Source organism: Armigeres subalbatus, chromosome 3, assembly GCF_024139115.2.
Source record: "Armigeres subalbatus isolate Guangzhou_Male chromosome 3, GZ_Asu_2, whole genome shotgun sequence".
NCBI lineage: Eukaryota > Metazoa > Arthropoda > Insecta > Diptera > Culicidae > Armigeres > Armigeres subalbatus.
The window spans coordinates 159,526,080-159,545,957 of NC_085141.1; the positions used below are offsets into that span (position 1 = coordinate 159,526,080).

Below are 19,878 nucleotides of genomic sequence, written 5' to 3' on the forward strand. Positions count from 1 at the left end.
TCATCAATTATCCGGAAGCATTTTCGAGCAGATTCTCCGAAATAATTTTGGGTGGATTATCTGAAAGAACTCTGGGCGGATTCTCCAAAGAAATTCCGAGTGGGTTCCCAGAAGGAATTCTGGGCGGATTCTCCGAAGGAGTTCAGAGCGAAATCTCTGAAGGAATCATGGGTGGAGTCTACGCTAGAATTCTAGGCGGAATCTCTAGAAGAATTCGGGGCAGAATTTCCGGAAGAATCTCCAAAGAAATTCCGGGAGGAATATCCGGAGGATTTCCGGGAAGAGCCTCCGGAGCGATTCTGGAAGAAAGGTTTGGAACAACTTCGGAAGGAATACCGGAAGGAATATCCGGAAGAATACCAGGAGGAGTCTTCGGAAGAAATCGAGGAGGAATTCTGAGCTGAGGAAATTCCGGGCTGCATCTCCGAAAAAAAAAATCCGGGCGGGATATCCGAAGATATTTTTGGCTAAATTTCCGAAGGAATTATTGGCGGAATTTCCGGGTGAATCTCCGGAAGAAATCTGAGAAGGAATTCTGAGAGGTATCTATAGACGAATTCCTGGAGGAAATTTCGGCGGAATTCCGGAAGGAATTTCCATAGAAATTCCGGGAGGAATCTCCAAAATGAGTCCGGGAGAAATTACGGGAGGAATATCCGAGTAATTCCGGGAGGAATGTCCGAAGAATTCCGGGAGGAATGTCCGAGGAATTCCGGAGATAATGTCCGAAAAATTCCGAGATGAATATCCGGTAGGAATCTCCTGAGAAATTCCGGGAAGAATTTCCTGAGGAATTCCTGGAGGAATGTTCGGCGGAATTCCGGAAGGAATCTCCATAGGAATTCCGGGAGGAATCTCCAGAGTAATTCCGGGGGAACCATTCTAGTAATTCCGGGAGGAATGCCCAAGTATTGCCGAAGAATTCCGGGATGAATCTCCGGAGGAATCTCCGGTAGGAATCTCCTGAGAAATTCCGAGAGTAATCTCCTGAGAAATTCCGAGAAGAATCTCCTGAGGAGTTCCGGGAAGAATTTCCTGAAAAATTCAGGGAGGAATCCCCGGAGAAAATTCGGTGGGAATCTCCAGAGAAATTCCTTGAAGAATTTCATGAGGAATTCCGGGAGGAATCTCCGTAGAAATTTCGGAAGAAATCTACGGATGTCCGGAAGACAAACTCCGAAATAATTCCGGAAGAAATCTCAGGAGGAATTACACGAATACAAATTTCATCCATTTGCTTCAAAAATAAACATGTTTATTTGCAAACTGATAATATGTTTGAATCAAACATATTTATTTTTGAAATAAAATTAAATGCCTGTTTGTTTTATGCATAAACTAGCGGGCAGTTCCTCGCACGCTCTTGCAAAAATAAACTCGAGTTCGGATCGTATCCGATCGAAAGTCAGCAGAAGTACAAAAAGGTAAGTGAAAGAAATATGAACGTTTGCAATTGTGAAGTCTGTTAGTCAAATGCTACCAGAATATGAAAATTGGAACAATTGATAAAAAAAATATTATGAGTGGTCGAACCGAAACAATAGGGCACTGCACAGAAAGATCTCTTTCTCTTTTATTCTTTATAAAATTTGACATTTATTGGCCTTGTTGTTTTCTAATTTCTTTGCGGCGAGAAAGAAATAAAGCAGTCCATGCAGTGCCCTGTATCCATGTTTGTTTTAAAAAATTAGCTGGTTAAAACAACTTGAAAAGCACATTTGATTAAAAAAAATCGTTCATTTCAAATGCTATAATATGTTTGATTCAAACATATTTATTTTTGATGCCAGAACAAACTGAACTTATGTTTGGGTTTACCTAAAATATGTTTGTTTTTACCGTAGTTTTTTTCTGCGTGTACGGAAGAAATCTTCGCAAAAATTCCGGGAGGTATCTCCGGTGGAATCTCGAACAAATAGAAATTCAGGGCTGAATCTCTTTAAAAAATCCGGGAGGAATCTCCAGTAGGTTTCTGGAAGAATTTCCGGAGAAGAATTCCTGGAGGATTTCTTGGTGCAATAACTGGATGAATTTCCTGAGGAAATCCAGTGAGAATCTCCCGCGAAATTCCTGAGAAATATCTGGTAGAATCTCTGGAGAAATTTCCGAAATAATTCTTTGATTCTTGGTCATTTCCTGTATGAATCTCCGGACAAATTCCTGGAGAAGTTTGCGTAGATTCTTGAAGAATCATCATGGAAGTATTTGAAAACTCGCATAAGCAATTAGTGAGATAAAATGGCGAAGCATAAAATAAAGTCCAATTCAAAAGGATGTGAATAAGATTAAAAAGGATTAATCGAACTTTTTCGTTTTTCTCCATGGCAAATCTCAAATCGTCAGCACTAATACAAGCCCAAAGTGGTCCGAAAGGGTACAACTGGCATGTACTGATTCGGGTTTCTGCAATAAATATTGTAGATCCAGTTGAAAACCGAACTAAGCTCTCGCGACAATCGCATTTTCTCCCATTTCCGGATGTCGTAACTGCATTGTGAGTAGTGCTCATCTATGCCATAGCCGTGCGCCATCGTGCGCACCACTAGCGATGCAGTTGCGACATTCGGAAATGGGAGAAAATGCGAATGTCGCGAGTGCTTAGTTCGGTTTTCAACTGGATCTACAATCAGGGAATCAATTTTTCGTCGATGCGCATACGAAACAAACGACAAAAGAGAACCAACGACAAAGCTTTGGTTTTGTCGGAGATAATAATGACAAAGATCCGAAAAAATTTGTCCACGACAAAAAAGAAGACAATTTTGTTGCTAACTTTTCATTCCGTTATTTTACATTCTCTCTAGAGAAAATTTCGGTTTTATGCTATCGTAGTTTCTACTTTCATGTAAATATTCGAGAATCTAACGCTAATTACTAAAATAGCCTCGTATTCTCGGAAAAATCAGAGCATGCAAGGCAAATGATTCTTGTCATATTGTGTTCAGGTTCTGACAAAGGCTTGTTGTAAGGTGCGTTTGTCAGTAACAAACTCTGTTGATGACAAAGGGTATGTTGTTAGGCGATGCTCGAATATTGATTCCCTGTCTACAATAGTTTATCTGAAGACGGCTCCGAAAAGTTTGACAACTTTTTATTTACAGGACCAGTCTAATGAATAGTCGATAGAAATAATTTTAATATTTTTTAAATGAGTGTAATACTAATAAAGTCTTATATAAAATATTTTAGGATTTGCTTAAATAGTTCTATTAGCAGAGTGGAATATTTCCACTGGGAATAGTTAACTTCTCGTCAATCTATAATATAATATTTATTGTTGTTTCAGAATTTTTACAATGTGTGATTACAATGATTTTGAAAACATAAACTTTTGGCTGGCAATCTCACAAATTTACACTTTTTACAGAACTCACGCATTCTACACACCAAACTTTTCTGCTAACAGCAACCAACGACGATAGTTGTCCTCATTTTTCCTCGATTAGTTGTTCTCTATAATGTAAAAGTGGTTAAGTGTTGTGACGAACAAACTGTTGAAAATAGACAGTAGACTCAGTCTTTAATTTGAAATATTTTACATTCAAATTGTGAATGCATAATTTTAAGCGGAGTAAGCACGTTTAAGGACAATCCTTCCGGAAACCAAAATTAAATGCACTCGCGATTTTAAGAACACACTATTCAAAACGGAAGCAACGCACAACTGTCATTTTTATTATTTCACGCATTCTGCGACGCTGCAAAGCTGAAATAATGAAAATGACAGTTGTGCGTTGCTACCGTATTAAGCCCTTGAAAACGCAAGTGAATTTAGTTTTGGATTTCGGGAGGCTTGTTCTTAAATTTAAGTGTTTTCGGATCGGTAACATTCCAGTTTGGTTCATATTGAATGTTGTATGAAAATAAATACAAATCAAAATCTCTCGATGTGACTGTTTAATTGTTAATAGAAATCGATTCGAGTTTGAGTTTCGACATGTATATGACTGTTTAATTCAAAAGGTAGAGGGAAATTGGCAGCACAACCGAAGGCAAACTATTCTAGACGATAAGGTATTAAGAAAATCAACATCTCTCAAGCATAATATTCATCTATCAATGCTAACCTGAATGGATGAATGCGTTTATAATGATATCGATTAAGTATAATAAGAAACTAGTTTTATCTGTACCACGGACATATGAGTGTTCTAAATATTGAAACAGCCACGGAAAACGTATATCTATGGAAATTGATGTTTGTTTTATCCCAACTTATGGACCATTGTTAGATACTTTGTTGTTTAAAAAAACACGGGACAAAAAATAACGACATCGTTGAAATAATAAATTTGGCAAAAAAACACCCGACAATGTTTATTAGACCAATCAATGGAAACGAGAGATCTTTATCATACAAATCAAACGGAAACGAAAGTAATATTTAAGATAACGCACACTATGCACAAAAATCCCTTCAAGAAAGAGAAGAAATCAGATAACAATATCTTTATAAAAGATCGAAAGACAAGGAAATGACAAAAGAGGAAAGTATATTTTATATAAGAAATAAATATCTAATATGGAGATTATAAGTATAACCTTTCACAATAGAAAAGGAAAGAAATTAATTTAATTATTTCATGAGAAAAACTAGTTGTATTGAAATTGAAACAAATGAAACGAGCAACTCATAATTGTGATAAGAATAGGCCATTATAAGAATTAAAAGAAATATTTTACCAAAATATATTCTTGACATTGTGAATTACCGAAAAATAAAAATACACTGTTAGCAAACCATTCAACACACTGAAACAAGAGAGAATTTTAAAAACATAATCTGGTAAAGTAAATAAATTTTAACAAATAAAATTATACAAAATACCTAAAAAAAAAAGAACATGACGAGGGGAGGTATAAGTAAAAGTAAACCGTATTTTATACTTGGTAACTATATTATTATCGATACCTTATTATATATACAGAAGAAAAACGTCAACAGAAACTGATATTTATGAACGTATAACAAATCACAACTTTTAATATTTAATCGCTTGTGAAACCCAGAGAATAAACAGACATCGAAATCTCAAGCCGATGTGAACCATACACACTTTTTGAGCTATTCCCATTCTGAATAGAAATCCCAAAACACAACAAAAAAAAACGATAACCATAGTTTGAACCACATTTTGTCAACGAAATCGCTGCCAAGATGATAATACCATCGGAAGATTATAGAAACCTAGGCGAAACCATAACCCACTACCGTCTTCAAACAACTTTTGAAACTTTCTTTAAAAGCGAGACAAAGCTCTTTCTGATATTATTTTGTTTTCAAGGAGTGAATAAAAATCATGCATTGCCATCCATTCATCAATCCAGCTTCTTGATTCTATGGATAATAGTTGTTAAAATAAAAAAAAAATAAAAAAGTAAAATAAAATAAACAAACAAAACTCACATTGCCGAACGAGCAATACGTAAGCAACGGACCGACGTCAATCGGAATAAAAACATCAAAATATGGAACCTACCATCCATCACCATGAAATGGCGAAAACCGAACGTTGTGAGATTTTTACGTTGGACGTTCTGGATTAGACGAAGAAAATATACAAACATACTAACACAGAAACACACGCACGCATACATATGAGGAGAAAGCAATACGAAGGAGAAACCGGAAGTGCACCAAGCCGGGAGAACATTTTGAAGCCCAACTGAACTATAGCAAACTGTTGATCAGTTTAGGTTGTTTTTTTACAGAAGGACGAAGCATTTCTATATCATTTACCGATACTGTAGGCTAAACTAGGTTTTAATCGATCGTTACGAGCATAGAATATCTTAGGAAATATGTATATTATTGAGTCACGAAATGTGCTTTCAAAAACTCTGTTTTATGTAAACGTCAGATTATGATTTGTTTATGAGAGGGAAGTTAGACTTTTCCCGAGCAAAGCTTGAGAGCAAATCGATAACTAATTCTGATGTTGAAGAGTCGCTTATTTTGGTTACTTAGATTGACATCCTTTTGGTCGTTTTAACGTTTAAAATAATAAAATGTACAGAAAAAAATCTAACTGTGACGTCAAATTGAAAACTATTTCTGCTGTCGATGAGAGCAAACTGATTTCGATATCGGTTTTCGATAACAAAATAAGTAATCAGTTTAATATCAGTTCATATGATTCAGAAATCAACAGAAACTAAAATCAAAATAAGTAAACAATCGCGAAGATCAAAATTTGAATACAAATCACGATTTAAATTTGATATCGATGTCAAAATATATCTTCATTTTGCTCTCATTTTGATTTCAGACTTTGCTCGGGTTATGACTGGGTTTTAGGGTGTAACTACCGGGTAAGGAGAAGGTTGTTTAAATTCGTTCACATCATTAGTAATATTCGTTGTCGAGGTACTGTTCTTTGGAAGTTGCTATGCTGATGCCTGATACTTAAGGTGAAGGTGGGTTGAGTACCACAACAAAGGTTCGGTGCCATATTGACTGCCATCGTGGTACTCTTCCAACTATGTCCTATGTCCTAACACTCGAGCACGCACGCTGTTGTATTTTGTACAACACTAACTAAAAACTTCGCTAGCGGAACGAGCGCTCCGGGGCGCATCGAATTACTTAGTTTTTAGTACAAGGTTAGCATCTGTAGGTTTGGGATCGTAAACTAATTACATAAACATTTTTTCTGAGGTTTTCGGCCCCCGATCGAATAATTAATATTTTTGCTTCTACGGATCGTAAGAAAATGATAGCCCCCCATAAGTGCTTACGTAATAAGTGAACGACCCCTTTCTAGTAAAGAACGGAGAAGGGTCCTTTGGCCGAATACCGTTCGGCCGAATGTCATTTGCCTGAATGCCACTAGACCGAAAGTTGTTTGGCCGAATATACCATTTAGCTGAATAGGACATTTGGTCAAATAGGACATTAGAAAAGTGAGAAATGAGGTGTGTAAAATGAGACTTCTCACTTTCTATTTTCCACTTCTTCCACGATTCCACGATTGCATCATTATTGGGAGCATAAGCTAGTTATCTACGATTAAAAGGAAGTCGTCCTATTTCTGACCCCATTTGACCCAGGAGACCCCCTCGATATGGGCCCAATTAGCAGATTCATGTTCTATTACATGCATTCATTTCTTAGACTGGGTGTTACATGTTTGATCATTCTACATTCTGGTCACGTGCCCGGCCCATCGTAGTTCTTGCAAAAGCTAATGCAACTCGTGGTTCATTCGCCTCCGTCTGCATGCCACCATAGACGTCACGTGGCACTTTCCTTCCGAAAACTCCAAGTTGGCGTTGATCCTCCACGAGCATTGTACAGGTCTACCGATCCCTAGAAGGCTACCGGTATGATGCTAAAAACAATATTCTATCGGACCGTCATGCGGAGTCCAAAGTATGTATAATTTCCAATCACGATGTGTCTTCGAATTTCTTTGCTGGTATCGTTTTCGGTCATCAAGTACACGAGTTCCTCAAACACCTCAAATTCATCACCAGCGATACAAACGATGGATGGCTAACAAAGTCTTCTCTTATAAATCTTCCTATCATGCACTCATGTACCGTTCCACTAAGCTTCCCTCTTCAGTTACTACCAATGACGGATCGAATATCTCTCCGGCCATCTTCAAGAGAAGCGCGCATAGCTGCTTGGGTTAGTCTTCCGTCCCGTAGCCACCCAATGTTGAGCCGCGGTGTTCGACTTCGTACAAATCTTAAAGACACATCAGTTTTATATATTTTTTAAGACATGGAGAATGTGATGATGGATTTTATAAATTCATCATACATTATCACCCGCTATCCGACTTTCAGTCTGCCTATCAATTTGGAAGAGTCGACAGTTACTGTACCCCATTCATTGGTAACGTAAGTGGAATAAAAGTATCGAATCAAAAGCAATAGCACATTGTTCTTAGACATCGAAGGTGCATTTGTTAATGCTTCCTGTGGGGTTTGAGTGAGTTACCATCAGCATGTGTTTATAGATTCGCACCTTAACGTGTCAATTGGCGATTCAAACCGTTTACTGATGAAAATCTGCAAAGCTTTTCGAGGAATTTCCGTAGCGTCTCTCACGAAAATTCCTAAGCGTTTCCTTAGGAAGTTTCAAAGCGTTTCTTGAAAATATTTCGAAGAGCGTTTTGTGAGGCAATTCCGAAGAGTAATCCGAAGAAAAAATTTTGGCGTTTAGCGAGGAAATTTCCAAGCGTTTCTCGAGGAAATTCCGAATAGTCTTCTTCTTCTTCTTCTTCTTATTGGCATTACATCCCCACACTGGGACAGAGCCGCCTCGCAGCTTAGTGTTCATTAAGCACTTCCACAGTTATTAAATGCGAGGTTTCTAAGCCAGGTTACCATTTTTGCATTCGTATATCATGAGGCTAGCACGATTATACTTTTATATTTTATTTCCAATCCGAAAATTGCCTAGACCGGCACCGGGAATCTAACCCAGCCACCCTCAGCATGGTCTTGCTTTGTAGCCGCGCATCTTACCGCACGGCTAAGGAGGGCCCAAATCCGAATCGTTTGCCCGTGAAATTCCGGAGAGTTTCCTTGAGGAAATTTTGCAGCGTTTCCAGAAAAAAATCATAAAGAGTTTCCTCAGGAAATTTCGAAGTTTTCGGAAGAAATTTTGAAGCTTTTCCCCAGGAAATTCCGAAGAGTTATTGAATGTTCACTAAGAGAATTCAAAAGAGTTTCCCGATGAATTTTCGGACAATTGGAATTAGGAATCATTACCTAAGTAAATTTTGAAGAATTTCCTGAGAAAAATCCGAAAATTCACTCACTAATTACGATCGATTGAATGTTAAAAACAAAATCACAAAATTGTGTTACGAATGCAAGTATCATATTAGAAACATGAATTTGGGTCCCTAATACGTTTTCAGCAGCAACTTCCAAAAGCAAGACTCGACCAACTGCAGCTACAATTCACGGTTCAAAATCTGCTCCATTTTTTATGGAAGTAATAAAAAACAAACAATAAAAACGATAAATTTAGAATATATGTACTGATAAAAAGTCTATAAATCACATCAGATAGCCGGTGTAACACAAAGCGCAAAAATAATTAGGTTTTAGAAACATACAAAAAAGATCAGGCGTCTAGCAGCTCTACAATTCGTCACAGTGTCACACACATAACCATGCTTGTGAATCAGAAAAGAAAAAATGCATAAACAAAAATAACTGCATGTACGACATCAAACATCCTCGGCGAGTCAGTTTCGGTACCAAAGATTGTACCGTCGATATCTGACGAAATCGTTCCGAGGCCAGTAACTAATCCGTTATTATCTGTGTTTATGTTTAGATGTAATCAAACAGCCAAACGATATAACCGAAGCAAGGCATATTATACTAAATAGGGCTGATCTGTTGCTGCAAATCCCAACACCCAAGACAGGCGGGACAGAGAGATAGCAACAAAAAAAAGAGCGGAGCACCGATCACAACAACACCGACAGGTAACCGGTCAAAGGGTTCAATGCTGGTTATGCCTTCCGACAGGCGACATGGACATGAACCTACCCACCACCTAAGCATAGTGCGGAACCTCGCAGCTTGAAAAAGGTCTCTGAGCTCGGTTGTTAGAAGCGCGACCCAAGCCTGTGTGATATGCGTGCCCTTGATCGGATCACGCCGCGCCGCCTCTGTCATTACCGAGCAGTACTCTCTGACGCATGCGGAGGCGCGGCGCGGCCTGTTGTGCCGCACTCGTCTACTGCTTCAAGAGCACCTTCTGTGCCCGAAACATACACATAAAAGCATACAATGAAGATCACAAATGTACGGGAGGTGCATGCGACCCATAACAAGCAGGAAAACAGGTTTTGAGTTTAGGTTAATGTTAAGGAACAAATTGATGAATCGAAGCTTGCATGCATAATGTAAGTTCCGGACGAAAGTAAATCTGTACACATAGAAAAAGGCTTTTGAAAGAAGTACGATCAATGTCTTGTAATGCAAAGACGACTAATGCCATGTCTGACAAACAGAGCCAAGATTTATTTAATTCCCATCATTTTTAATCTCTCAGTACTAATCTGTTTTATATTAACTTATTTTGTTTGAAAATGTTCTTCCATTATAATTGCCTCAGGCAGTTTGGAATTTTCTACCATATTATTTATTTATTCAGAGTAAGGCCGGAGCCATTCAGCTCGGTCCATGGCTGCACATCACCAACTACGGGGTGTTCGCAAATCACCTTCTCCCTGATTGATTCGCTGCGGACTTCGCCTTCTTGTGCCCTTCAGATCGTCATCGAGAACCATTTCCACCGGGTAATTGTTCGACTTTCTGGCTACGTGCCCGGCAACTCGTGGTCCATTCGCTTCCACCTTGTATCGTCCTCCATCTACATCCAACCATAGACGGTACGTAGCACTTTCCTTTCCATAACTACAAGTGGGCGCTGGTCTTCCACGAGCATTATCTAAGTCTACCGGTAGAATGAACGGTTCGGAGAAGAACTATATTCTATAGAACCGTCATGCGAAGTCCAAAGCACGTATTCCAGTCACGACGCGTCTCCGGATTTCTCTGCTAGAATCGTTTTTGGTCGTCAAGTACACGAATTTCTTAAACACCTCGCATTCGCCACCACCGATACAAACGATGATGGATGTCTTCTCTTATTTTTCTTCCTATTATGTACTTTGTATTAAACGTGGTGATGCCTAGTCCGATCCACTAAGCTTCCCTCTTCAGGTACTACCAATGACAGATCAAATATCTATCCGACCATCTTCAAGAGAAGCGTGCCTAGCTGCTCTTCCGTTCGGAATGACACTTCTAGCTGCTCCACATGGTCTTGGGCTAGTCTTCCGTTCTGTAGCCGCCCAATGTTTAGCCACAGTGTTTGACTTCGTACAAATCTTATAGACTCATCAGTTTTACACCGTTTTTTAGATTCACACCTTAGGGTGTTAATTGGTGAGCAGCAAGCCATGACTCGGTATCTTCTCGTAGGATCGCGTGGGGTGAAAACGCATCCACGTGGAGCCTCTGACATCTTATTTCGCTCCGGCAATTTGGGGCCGCAGATTTTGGCGATTCGTGCACGCTTTTTTTTATCAAGAACATGATTTCATAAGGTGAGTTGAATTCAAGTGGTTAATGTTCGAAGAATAAAATATTTTGAAAATCTCCACCTTGTACATTTATTCGCTAGCATATGCGTTTTCGTGTTGGCTGGACTGGAAGACCACTGCAAAATTGTTTGTGGTTTACAAAATCACAAAGAGCGTCTGAAAGACCGCTAGGAAAATTGTTTGTAGCTTCGAAAACCATAAGGCGTGTCGGCCACAAAACGGTTTGCAGTGGTGTAAAGGGGCCGATTTGAAATATCTTTATCATGAGCGACGTCCAGCTATCGCTTTATAACCTGTTGCCAAGTTAATTTCGATTGACTTTTTTTTTATTTGTTTATTGAGACTGCACCTGCATGGATCTGCTTCTGCTGCGATGTCCGCTGGGTTCCAGTCACGATTCTATCCTTTGGTGACTGCGATTCTGTCGCCGTTGGTATGTGAGGCCGCCAGCCCCGAATTATGTACCGCAGGCATCTGTTGTTAAACACCTGCAGCCGTTGAGTGTTCTCCACTGATACGCACCATGTTTCGCTGGCGTATAGCAGCACAGATTTCACGTTAGAGTTGAAAATTTCAATTTTGGTGCGTTTACTTACCTGCCGTATTTACATCTAACGATTTGGTTTATAACTAAACCTCATTGAGCTCATCCTGAATATCATAGCACCGCACCGTTGAGCTAGGAGTGCAACGCCATCCGCCAATTCGAAGCTAGTCAGGTACTCCTTGGTTATAGACTGCCATATCAGTCCGCGGTTTAGTTCACGGCCAATCACACCTACCAGAATTTCGTCGATTACGAGGAGAAATAGTAGCGGTCCTCACACCTTATCCATCCTTGCCTCACACCGGCTACAACCCGGATGGAGTAGGACAAGACATCGGAACAGGCTGATGATTCTCTCTCTGCGTCTCAGAGCGCCCCACTCGTGATTGAGACGGTCAAAAACTCTTGGAATTCGTTGACCTGCTTCAGAATCATACGGAGCGTGACAATATGGTCCACACAGGATCTTGCTGCCGCTGGAGAGTCGCATCGATCTTCTCCTGAATCCGTGCTAGGATAATTTTGCATAGAACTTCAGAACATAATGCTTCGCCAGTTGTCGCATACAATCAGGTCACCCTTTTTGGGCACCTTCACTAAGATACCCTGCATCCAGTCCACCGAGAAAGTGGTGGTGTCCCAGATATTACGAAATAGACGATGCAGTAGTTGAGCGGATGTCATGGGGTCAGCTTTGACCGTCTCGGCTGTTATGCGATCGACCCTGGGGCTTTGCTCGATTTCATGCTTTGGATGGCTGTTTGAATCTCTAACAGTGATGGAGCTTCGATATTGACGTGTGTTACACGTTGGATCATATGCAGATATGTCGAGGTAGTGGTTCCCTAGATGGCACTCGAAAAATTGCTCAAAGTGCTCGAACCAGCGTTTCAGCTGGTCAGTTGAGTTGGTCAATAACTGACCATTCACGTCTTTCACAAGTATCGTTGCAGTCATCTTCGCCCAGGTTAAGCGTCGTGAGATATCGTAGAGGAGGCGAATGTCCCCGGTTGCTGCGGCTCTCTCTCCTTCGTTGGCCAGAGAGTCCACCCACACTCGCTTGTTCCCTCGACATGAATGTTTCACTTCCTTCTCCAGAACCGAGTATCGTTGACGGGCTACGACTTTGGCTCCTCTGGTTTTTGTTCGCTCTATCGGTCCTCTATCTTCCTCGTGGTCTCATAGGTGACCCATTGTTTTCTCTGGGTGCGCAGTTCGCCCAGATTATTCTCGCTGGTGGCGATGAAGACATTCTTGATTGCGGTTCATTAGTCTTCCACCCTACCACCTTTCGGAATATCTGTAGCACGCGTCTCCAGTTCTTCCACGAAGGACCGTCTCACCGTGGCATCTTCGAGTCGGCGCGTGTTGAACCATCCCCAGCCAACACAAAATTGCATATGCTTGTGAATAAGTGTACAAGGTGGAGGCGATATAGGCTCTTTCCTTCATTTGATTGCATGCAAAGTGTACGTATATGGCTTACACTTTGTACACTTATTTGCTACGATACACGATCTTGTGTTTGATGGTCACCCAACTCTCTCCTTCTGGCGACGAATGCGCGCAATGTGCAGGCGTATTTTTTCGATGAGAAGGTATTGATCATATTGGCACTATGTTTATTCCGTACATCAAGAAGGCTCCGTTTCCATTTTCGGCTGACGCAGATGTGGTCGATTTGATTATCTATAAAGCCGTCACGGGAGACTCACGTGACCTTGTTAACTGTTTGTTTTTTCAAACGTTCGTCTTTAAAACAGGGAACTTTTGTTTTAAACCCCGTCTAACAGAGGCACTGAAGAGTACGAGTTGCATTGTTAAGTTGAGATCGGTTCAGTATGATTTCATTTTATTCACCTTGACCAAAGTGTACAGATTTACTTTCAACCCCACCGTACTTGGCATAAAATAAGCATACATAATGCATAAATACTTGAATATATGCGAAACTATCAACATCCATCAGCACCCACTTGACTTCATCGTATTTCATACAGCATACCACCTATATATGCAGTCCCATTACTCGGGAGACATTGGATGCAACATAATCGATAATTGTGCAATCATTTGTAAGGGAAATCGAAAACCGAAAACGAGTAGAAGATTTTGTAATCATCAATCAGTGTGAACAATGTCTAAGCATTGCAATAGAACCTCCGTCACTATTAGGGAAAGAACAACTGTCAATCATCAGTGGTTCACATAGTTTTACTGATTTTGATCTTACAGGTACTGTTGGTGTGGCACAATAATACTAGAGATCACAAAATATTTGAAGCCATATTGTTGTGTATTGTAAGATAAGAAACAGTAAAAGCAGATAAGTGACAGGTAAAAGTAAAAATAAAAGCAGTGATGGATAAATTATTATTTGCACCGGCGATATTGTAGCAACCAGTTAGTAGAAAACGGACAAGGGATTACAGAATTAGAAGCGAGGGGATTAGCGGACTGCTTATTTAGATAGCGCAATGGGATGCTTTGAACGAGAGAATTGAACTTTTCCTTCGTAATATTCGAAATCTGTTGAAACGAAATGTGCAACAAGAATCACAAAATATCCTGAAGTAAAACGGTGTACAAAACAACCAAATTTTAATACTATCAAAACCAAAAAAAAATCAAGTAGACACGTGTCGTGACCCGACAGCAACACGAACGATCCTTGCTAACTAGAAGAGAGGAATAGCAGTTGTCGCAAGCAACAAATAATTTGAACAAAATCTTTCCTTCAGATTTTAAAATGAAATTACTAAAAGAAGTCACAGAATATCAAATGAATAATATGCTACGAAAATAAATTTATCCAGCCGTTTTATGTGAAAAACCAGAAATGAAATTTCTTACCTAGTATTACAAAAAAAGACAAAATAATTGGAAATTTTTCTAGACTGAGAGTTGAGAGAGAAAGAGCCAGGGTCGAGAAAAGTCCAGGAGACACAGAAAGAGCAGTTGAAAAACGAATGAGTTGAGTAAGATGCACGAGAATGTTTGAAATGCTGTAAGCAAGCGAAAATGCACACACCTGAACTAATGAAACAGAACAAAACGGAAAAAAACACACTCAAACAAAAAAAACACAAGCATAGCTAAGAAAATTAAATAAAAAAAACTGTTGAAATCATAACATAATCCTGAGTGAGTGGGAATAGCGAAACAAAGGATAAACAAACAGACAAACATTAACAAAACAGAGCATTGTTTTAAGTGTAATGAAACAAATAATAAAAATGAACAATAAATCATGAAACACAAACGAGTGATGTTTTATTGGCTGAGAAACTCCAGCAAAAATTCCAAGTGATTGGTCAACCACAAACTTAATCGCCGTGAGCCTCTAGGTCTGCCTCTGCTGCGATTTTTTATTAATTTATTTTCCGAATAATCCCGAAGTGGCATGCGAAGTATGCACTGCACAAAAATCTTCTCCATTCAGCTCGGTCCATGGCGTGATTCATTCACCTCCTTTACGTACCGTCCGTCATCTGCACCCCACCATAGATGATACGCAGCACTTTTCTATCGAAAACTCCAAGTGCGCGTTGGTGCTCCACGAGCATCGTCCAGGTCAGGATGCATTTATTGGGGGGTGTTCTGACTTGTCAATATCCCCAACTCAGCCATCTTGGATTTTTGTATGGAATTTATGCTCGTTTATTTACGTTTTGCACTGAAAATGTATGTTTTCCCCCCGCGCTAGTTATTCCCATCTACTGACGAAGTCATATAACCTGTACATAAAAAAATCTTGATCCAGGTATTGTGTCCGTAGAGAACTACCGGTCTAATGAGCGTTTTGTAGATAGTCGTTTAGTACGGCGGCGAACTCTATTCAATTGGAGCGTTTTGCGGAGTCCAAAGTACGTACGATTTCCTGCCATGGTGCGTCTCCGAATTTCTCTGCTGGTATCGTTATCGGAAACTTCGCAGTTAATAACTGTGGAAGTGCTTAATGAACTTTAAGCTGCGAAGCGGCTCTTTCTCAGTGTGGGGATGTAATGCCAATAAGAAGAAAAAGAATATACTCGTGGTGGGTGGCTTACGCTGTCCTCTCTTGAGCATCTTTCTATCATGTACTTCGTCTTCGACGTGTTGATGACTAGTCCAATTAGTTTAGCATCCCTTTCCTTCCCTTCCTCCATCTTCTCAAAATTACGTGCCATAATATCAATGTCGTCGACGAAGCCAAATAACTAAACGGACTTCGTGAAAATCGTACCTCTCCTGTCAATCCCAGCCCCTCGTATTACTAACTCCAAAGTTCTGTTGAATAGCAGGCACGAAAGACCATCACCTTGCCGTAACCCTCTGCGCGTTTCGAAGGGACTCGAGAATGTCCCGGAAATTCGAACTACGCACATCACCCGATCCATCGTCGCCTTGGTCAACCGTATCAGTTAATCCGGAAATCCGTATTCATGAATTAGCTGCCATAGGTGGTCCCGATCGATTGTATCATATGCGGCTTTGAAGTCAATGGATAGATGATGTGTGGGCAAAGGACACATTGTATTCGCGGCATTTTTGTCGCGAGTTCGCCCACGAACTCTCTTGCAATTGGTGTTAGTCGGCGGCATAAAATTTGGGAGAGTACCTTGTAGGCGGCGTCCAACAATGTGATTGCACGGTAGAATCCAGCTTATCACCCTTTATGTAGATGGGACACACGACACCTTCCATCCAATCCTGCGGCAGAACCATACTCCCAAGCCGAACTTCCCAGTGCAGCGCTCAAGCCAGTGCCTCAGCACTGTTGTTAAACAGCTCTCCTGGAAGTTGGTCAATCCAAGGGCTTTGTTGTTTTTCAACCTGGTTTTCCTGGAGATCTGGAGCCGGAAAACGTATGCGACTTGTACGCGTGCTCCCAGGTTCATTTACCATACCGCCACCGCTGTCTGTCACATACTGCAACGAGGTAGTGGCCGGATTCAATATTCGCACCAGTGTTGTCCTACACTCATGGCAAAAAATTCTGCTCTTTGATTTTACTCCATCTAAACGATTTTTTAGTCTCAACTAAGTAAGTTCAACTAATAGAAGGATATTTGAATTTTCTAAATGTCATGGCAAACTGTCAAAAAAATGCACTCCAGAGCCACAGGAGCGCGCGCACTGAAAATACACTGGAGTGTTTTCACTGGAGTGTATTTTCAGCGCGCGCGCTCCTGTGGCTCTGGAGTGCAGTTTTTTGACAGTTTGCCATGACATTTAGAAAATCCAAATATCCTTCTATTAGTTAAACTTACTTAGGGTCTGTCTCATTTGGAGAATTAAACTTAAAAGTGACAGTTCGAAAATTAAAAAATCACCCCGTTATAAGAATGGCTGGTGCTACCCAGCAATTCCAATAGGACATCGATGGAAAATGATTCGATATCTGTCAAAAGTAATCTTGCTCTGCGAGCAGGGTTATTTGGTAATTATTGAAATGTCACTTTTAAGTTTAATTTCAGTTTAATTATCCAATTGAGACAGACCCTTAGTTAAGACTATAAATTCGTTTCGATGGAGTAAAATCAAAGAGCAGAATTTTTTGCCTTGAGTGTAGGACAACACTGATTCGCACTGTGTTAAGTGCGGACATTCGTGATGTTTGAGAAGAATTTACAGTCGATTAGAACGTGGTCGATTTGGTTTTCCGTTTCTTGATTAGGTCATTTTCATGTAACCTTGTGGGTATTCTTGCGGGGAAAGAAAGAGCTTCGGACTACCATTCCGTACGAGGCTGCAAAGTTTATGCATCGTTGGCCGTTGTTGTTCGATACGGTATGCAGACTATCCGATCCGATGACCGGTCTATACATTTCCTCCCTGCCTATCTAAGCGTTTATGTCACCGATGACGATTTTGACGTCCCGCAATGGGCATCCATCGTATGTCTGCTACAGCTCTGCATAGAATGCTTGAAAAAAAGCTGTATTGAGCTGTAAGCTGTAAGAGCTGTATTGACAAGCAGTGAGTTGCCTTCTACTGCATTGCATACACACTTTATTTTGATTTCGATTATCAGTCTCATCACTGAATTTCCTTATGGATGGCATAATTGCGCGCCAGAGGGATAGGTACCAACATAGGATTTCATAAAAATAGAAAAAAAGCAAAACATAGTTTTAGCAGGTATTTCTATCTTTGCCTTTTTTTCGCTCAATACATAGATTTTAGTTGTAAGAAGTAACCAAAGATACTCCACCAACATTGTATACGAACTAGTAAAGGGGTTTTGGTTTTGGCGGTGAAGGATCTACCATGGTCACATTGTCAGCTACAGGCAAATCCTGACCCAATGAATACCTCTCTCAATATTCAACTCCGTAGTTTTGATACAATTGAATCACCAGGACATGGTTCCGGATGTTCCGGGAACCTGGTTACCTGGGGTAGTGGACACTTTTCAAGTGGTGTAAAACCCAGTCTTGCGACATATCAAACTTCATGGTTTTGGAAGACAAATAGATGAGTTTTTGAGAGGTTTTGGACACATTGGCCACAGCCGGAAGTGTTCCCGGGAACCTGGTTCCCTCAAGGAAGTGGACAAATTTCGATTAGCACCGAAACCCATCTTGCGACACATCAAACTCCATGATTTTGAAGTCGGGGCCTCTCGTTAAGTAAGTACTACATAAACACTTCCTTCCACTTCCAAGTTACGGTGAAGATAAGCGTGGCCTCATGCTTTTGTGATTTTTATCCTATATCGAAATTAATGACCACACTCACCTTGATATCTGATATCAATCTGAATAAGGATGTCAAAAGAAAAACATCAGTATCACTAGTGCCCAATCTACGAAGTGCACCGTATCTATGCCATGCTATGATATGAATGTGGAGTAAAATATAACGCGCCCCCATCGCAGAATTTTAGTTGCCTCACATGTTGTCATAAAAATTCTGTGCATAGGGTATATGGATCAAACCTTGGCCATATACCATATTAAGCACATTTATGGTTATAAATCTTCATATATTACAGTTCCAACCACTTTTGACTTTGACGCCAAACAGCAACAAACGACAATGAATGTCCACAATATTTCATTTAAACCAGCAAAAGTCTCGAGTGAAATGGACAAAACGTTGGCCCATTGTCCCCCAAAACAGCTATCAGATGGATGTTTTTTTCAGCCCACTTGGGACGAAGGATTGTTGCTTCCAAACTTACGAAAGATGGGTTGCTGTTTATATTACAAGCCATGTTGCTTGCGTTGAATAAAGGCAGCATACAAAATCCAAAAACCAAATCAAAACATCTTATTGAGCGTAGATTCTAATTGGTTGTATGTAAGATACTACCACACATACTGTAAGAGTGCGTGCTAGATTCCCCCAATGCTCATCGCACCCTTCCAGCTTTAGCTACCTTCTGGATGCTGGGTTCGCCGTAGAAATGGGTGACATTATGCTCCATTCTTCGCCGTCACCTACACACCATCTTCTTGCACACCACCAATGTTGGTCCTAAGCACCCGTCTCTCTAATACTCCAAGCACTAGCAAGTCCTCCTCGAGCATGGTCTAAGTTTCATGGCCGTAGACGACTACACTTCCGAGAATCTCATCTTTGATGGGTTTTCTATCCATATGGGGAAATATGCGATTCACGGCAGTACAGGTTTTATGAGCGTTTTGTGCATGACATATTTGATGCAGTTGTGAATCTTTTTTAACCGCAGTTTTTTTTTCTGGAGCCCATAGTAGACCCGACTTCCACATATGAAGAGAAAAAACTTTCGGAACCGGTTACAAGTAGAAAATTGTGGATCTGAATATTCCCATTTCCCACTCTCCCGTCCATGGTGTCTGAAGCATCATCAAATTTTATATGGTATATTTTTATGGTTTCATTAGACTGCAACTACCTATAATCAAATTTTGAGTACGGATTGTTAAAATATTGAAAACAATGAATTAACTATTGATTTACAATCAAAAACTTTGTTTTTCGTTTTCCACTAATTTTACCCATGCCATACAACTTTTGTTCTAGCATTTTTCTCAAAGATGATTCCTATTGAAATCTTTGAAAAAAGTCATGGGCGGAAAATGGTTTCACTAGTCAGTTGACTAAAATCCGAAAGTCGCTTTTGTTCTAATGGTTTATACCGGGGTAGCGGTAAAGGCTGCCTTAAGGCCACCTTACACCTCGGGAAAATTTTCCGCCGGATTTTGGTCCCCGTGCATTTTAAATGGAGCCAGGATTTTTAATTTCCGTGCTCAAATCCAGAAAACATCGCATTTGCAA

The 19,878-nt window shown here is 40.2% G+C and overlaps 1 protein-coding gene across 5 annotated transcripts in view; it reads right to left on the reverse strand.

Moving 5' to 3' along the window:
- The window catches only part of LOC134227873 (tetratricopeptide repeat protein 1-like), a 258,175-nt gene that overhangs the window by 229,129 nt on the left and 9,168 nt on the right, over positions 1-19,878 (reverse strand). The window contains exon 3 of one of the 5 annotated variants that reach the window (XM_062709572.1): positions 3,313-3,453. The exons of the other annotated variants lie outside the window; for them this stretch is intronic. Within the exon in view, the coding sequence (XP_062565556.1) occupies positions 3,443-3,453 (11 nt within the window). The 3' untranslated portion in view covers positions 3,313-3,442. Of the gene's footprint in view, positions 1-3,312; positions 3,454-19,878 lie in introns of those variants that run through there. 5 annotated transcript variants of the gene reach the window in all.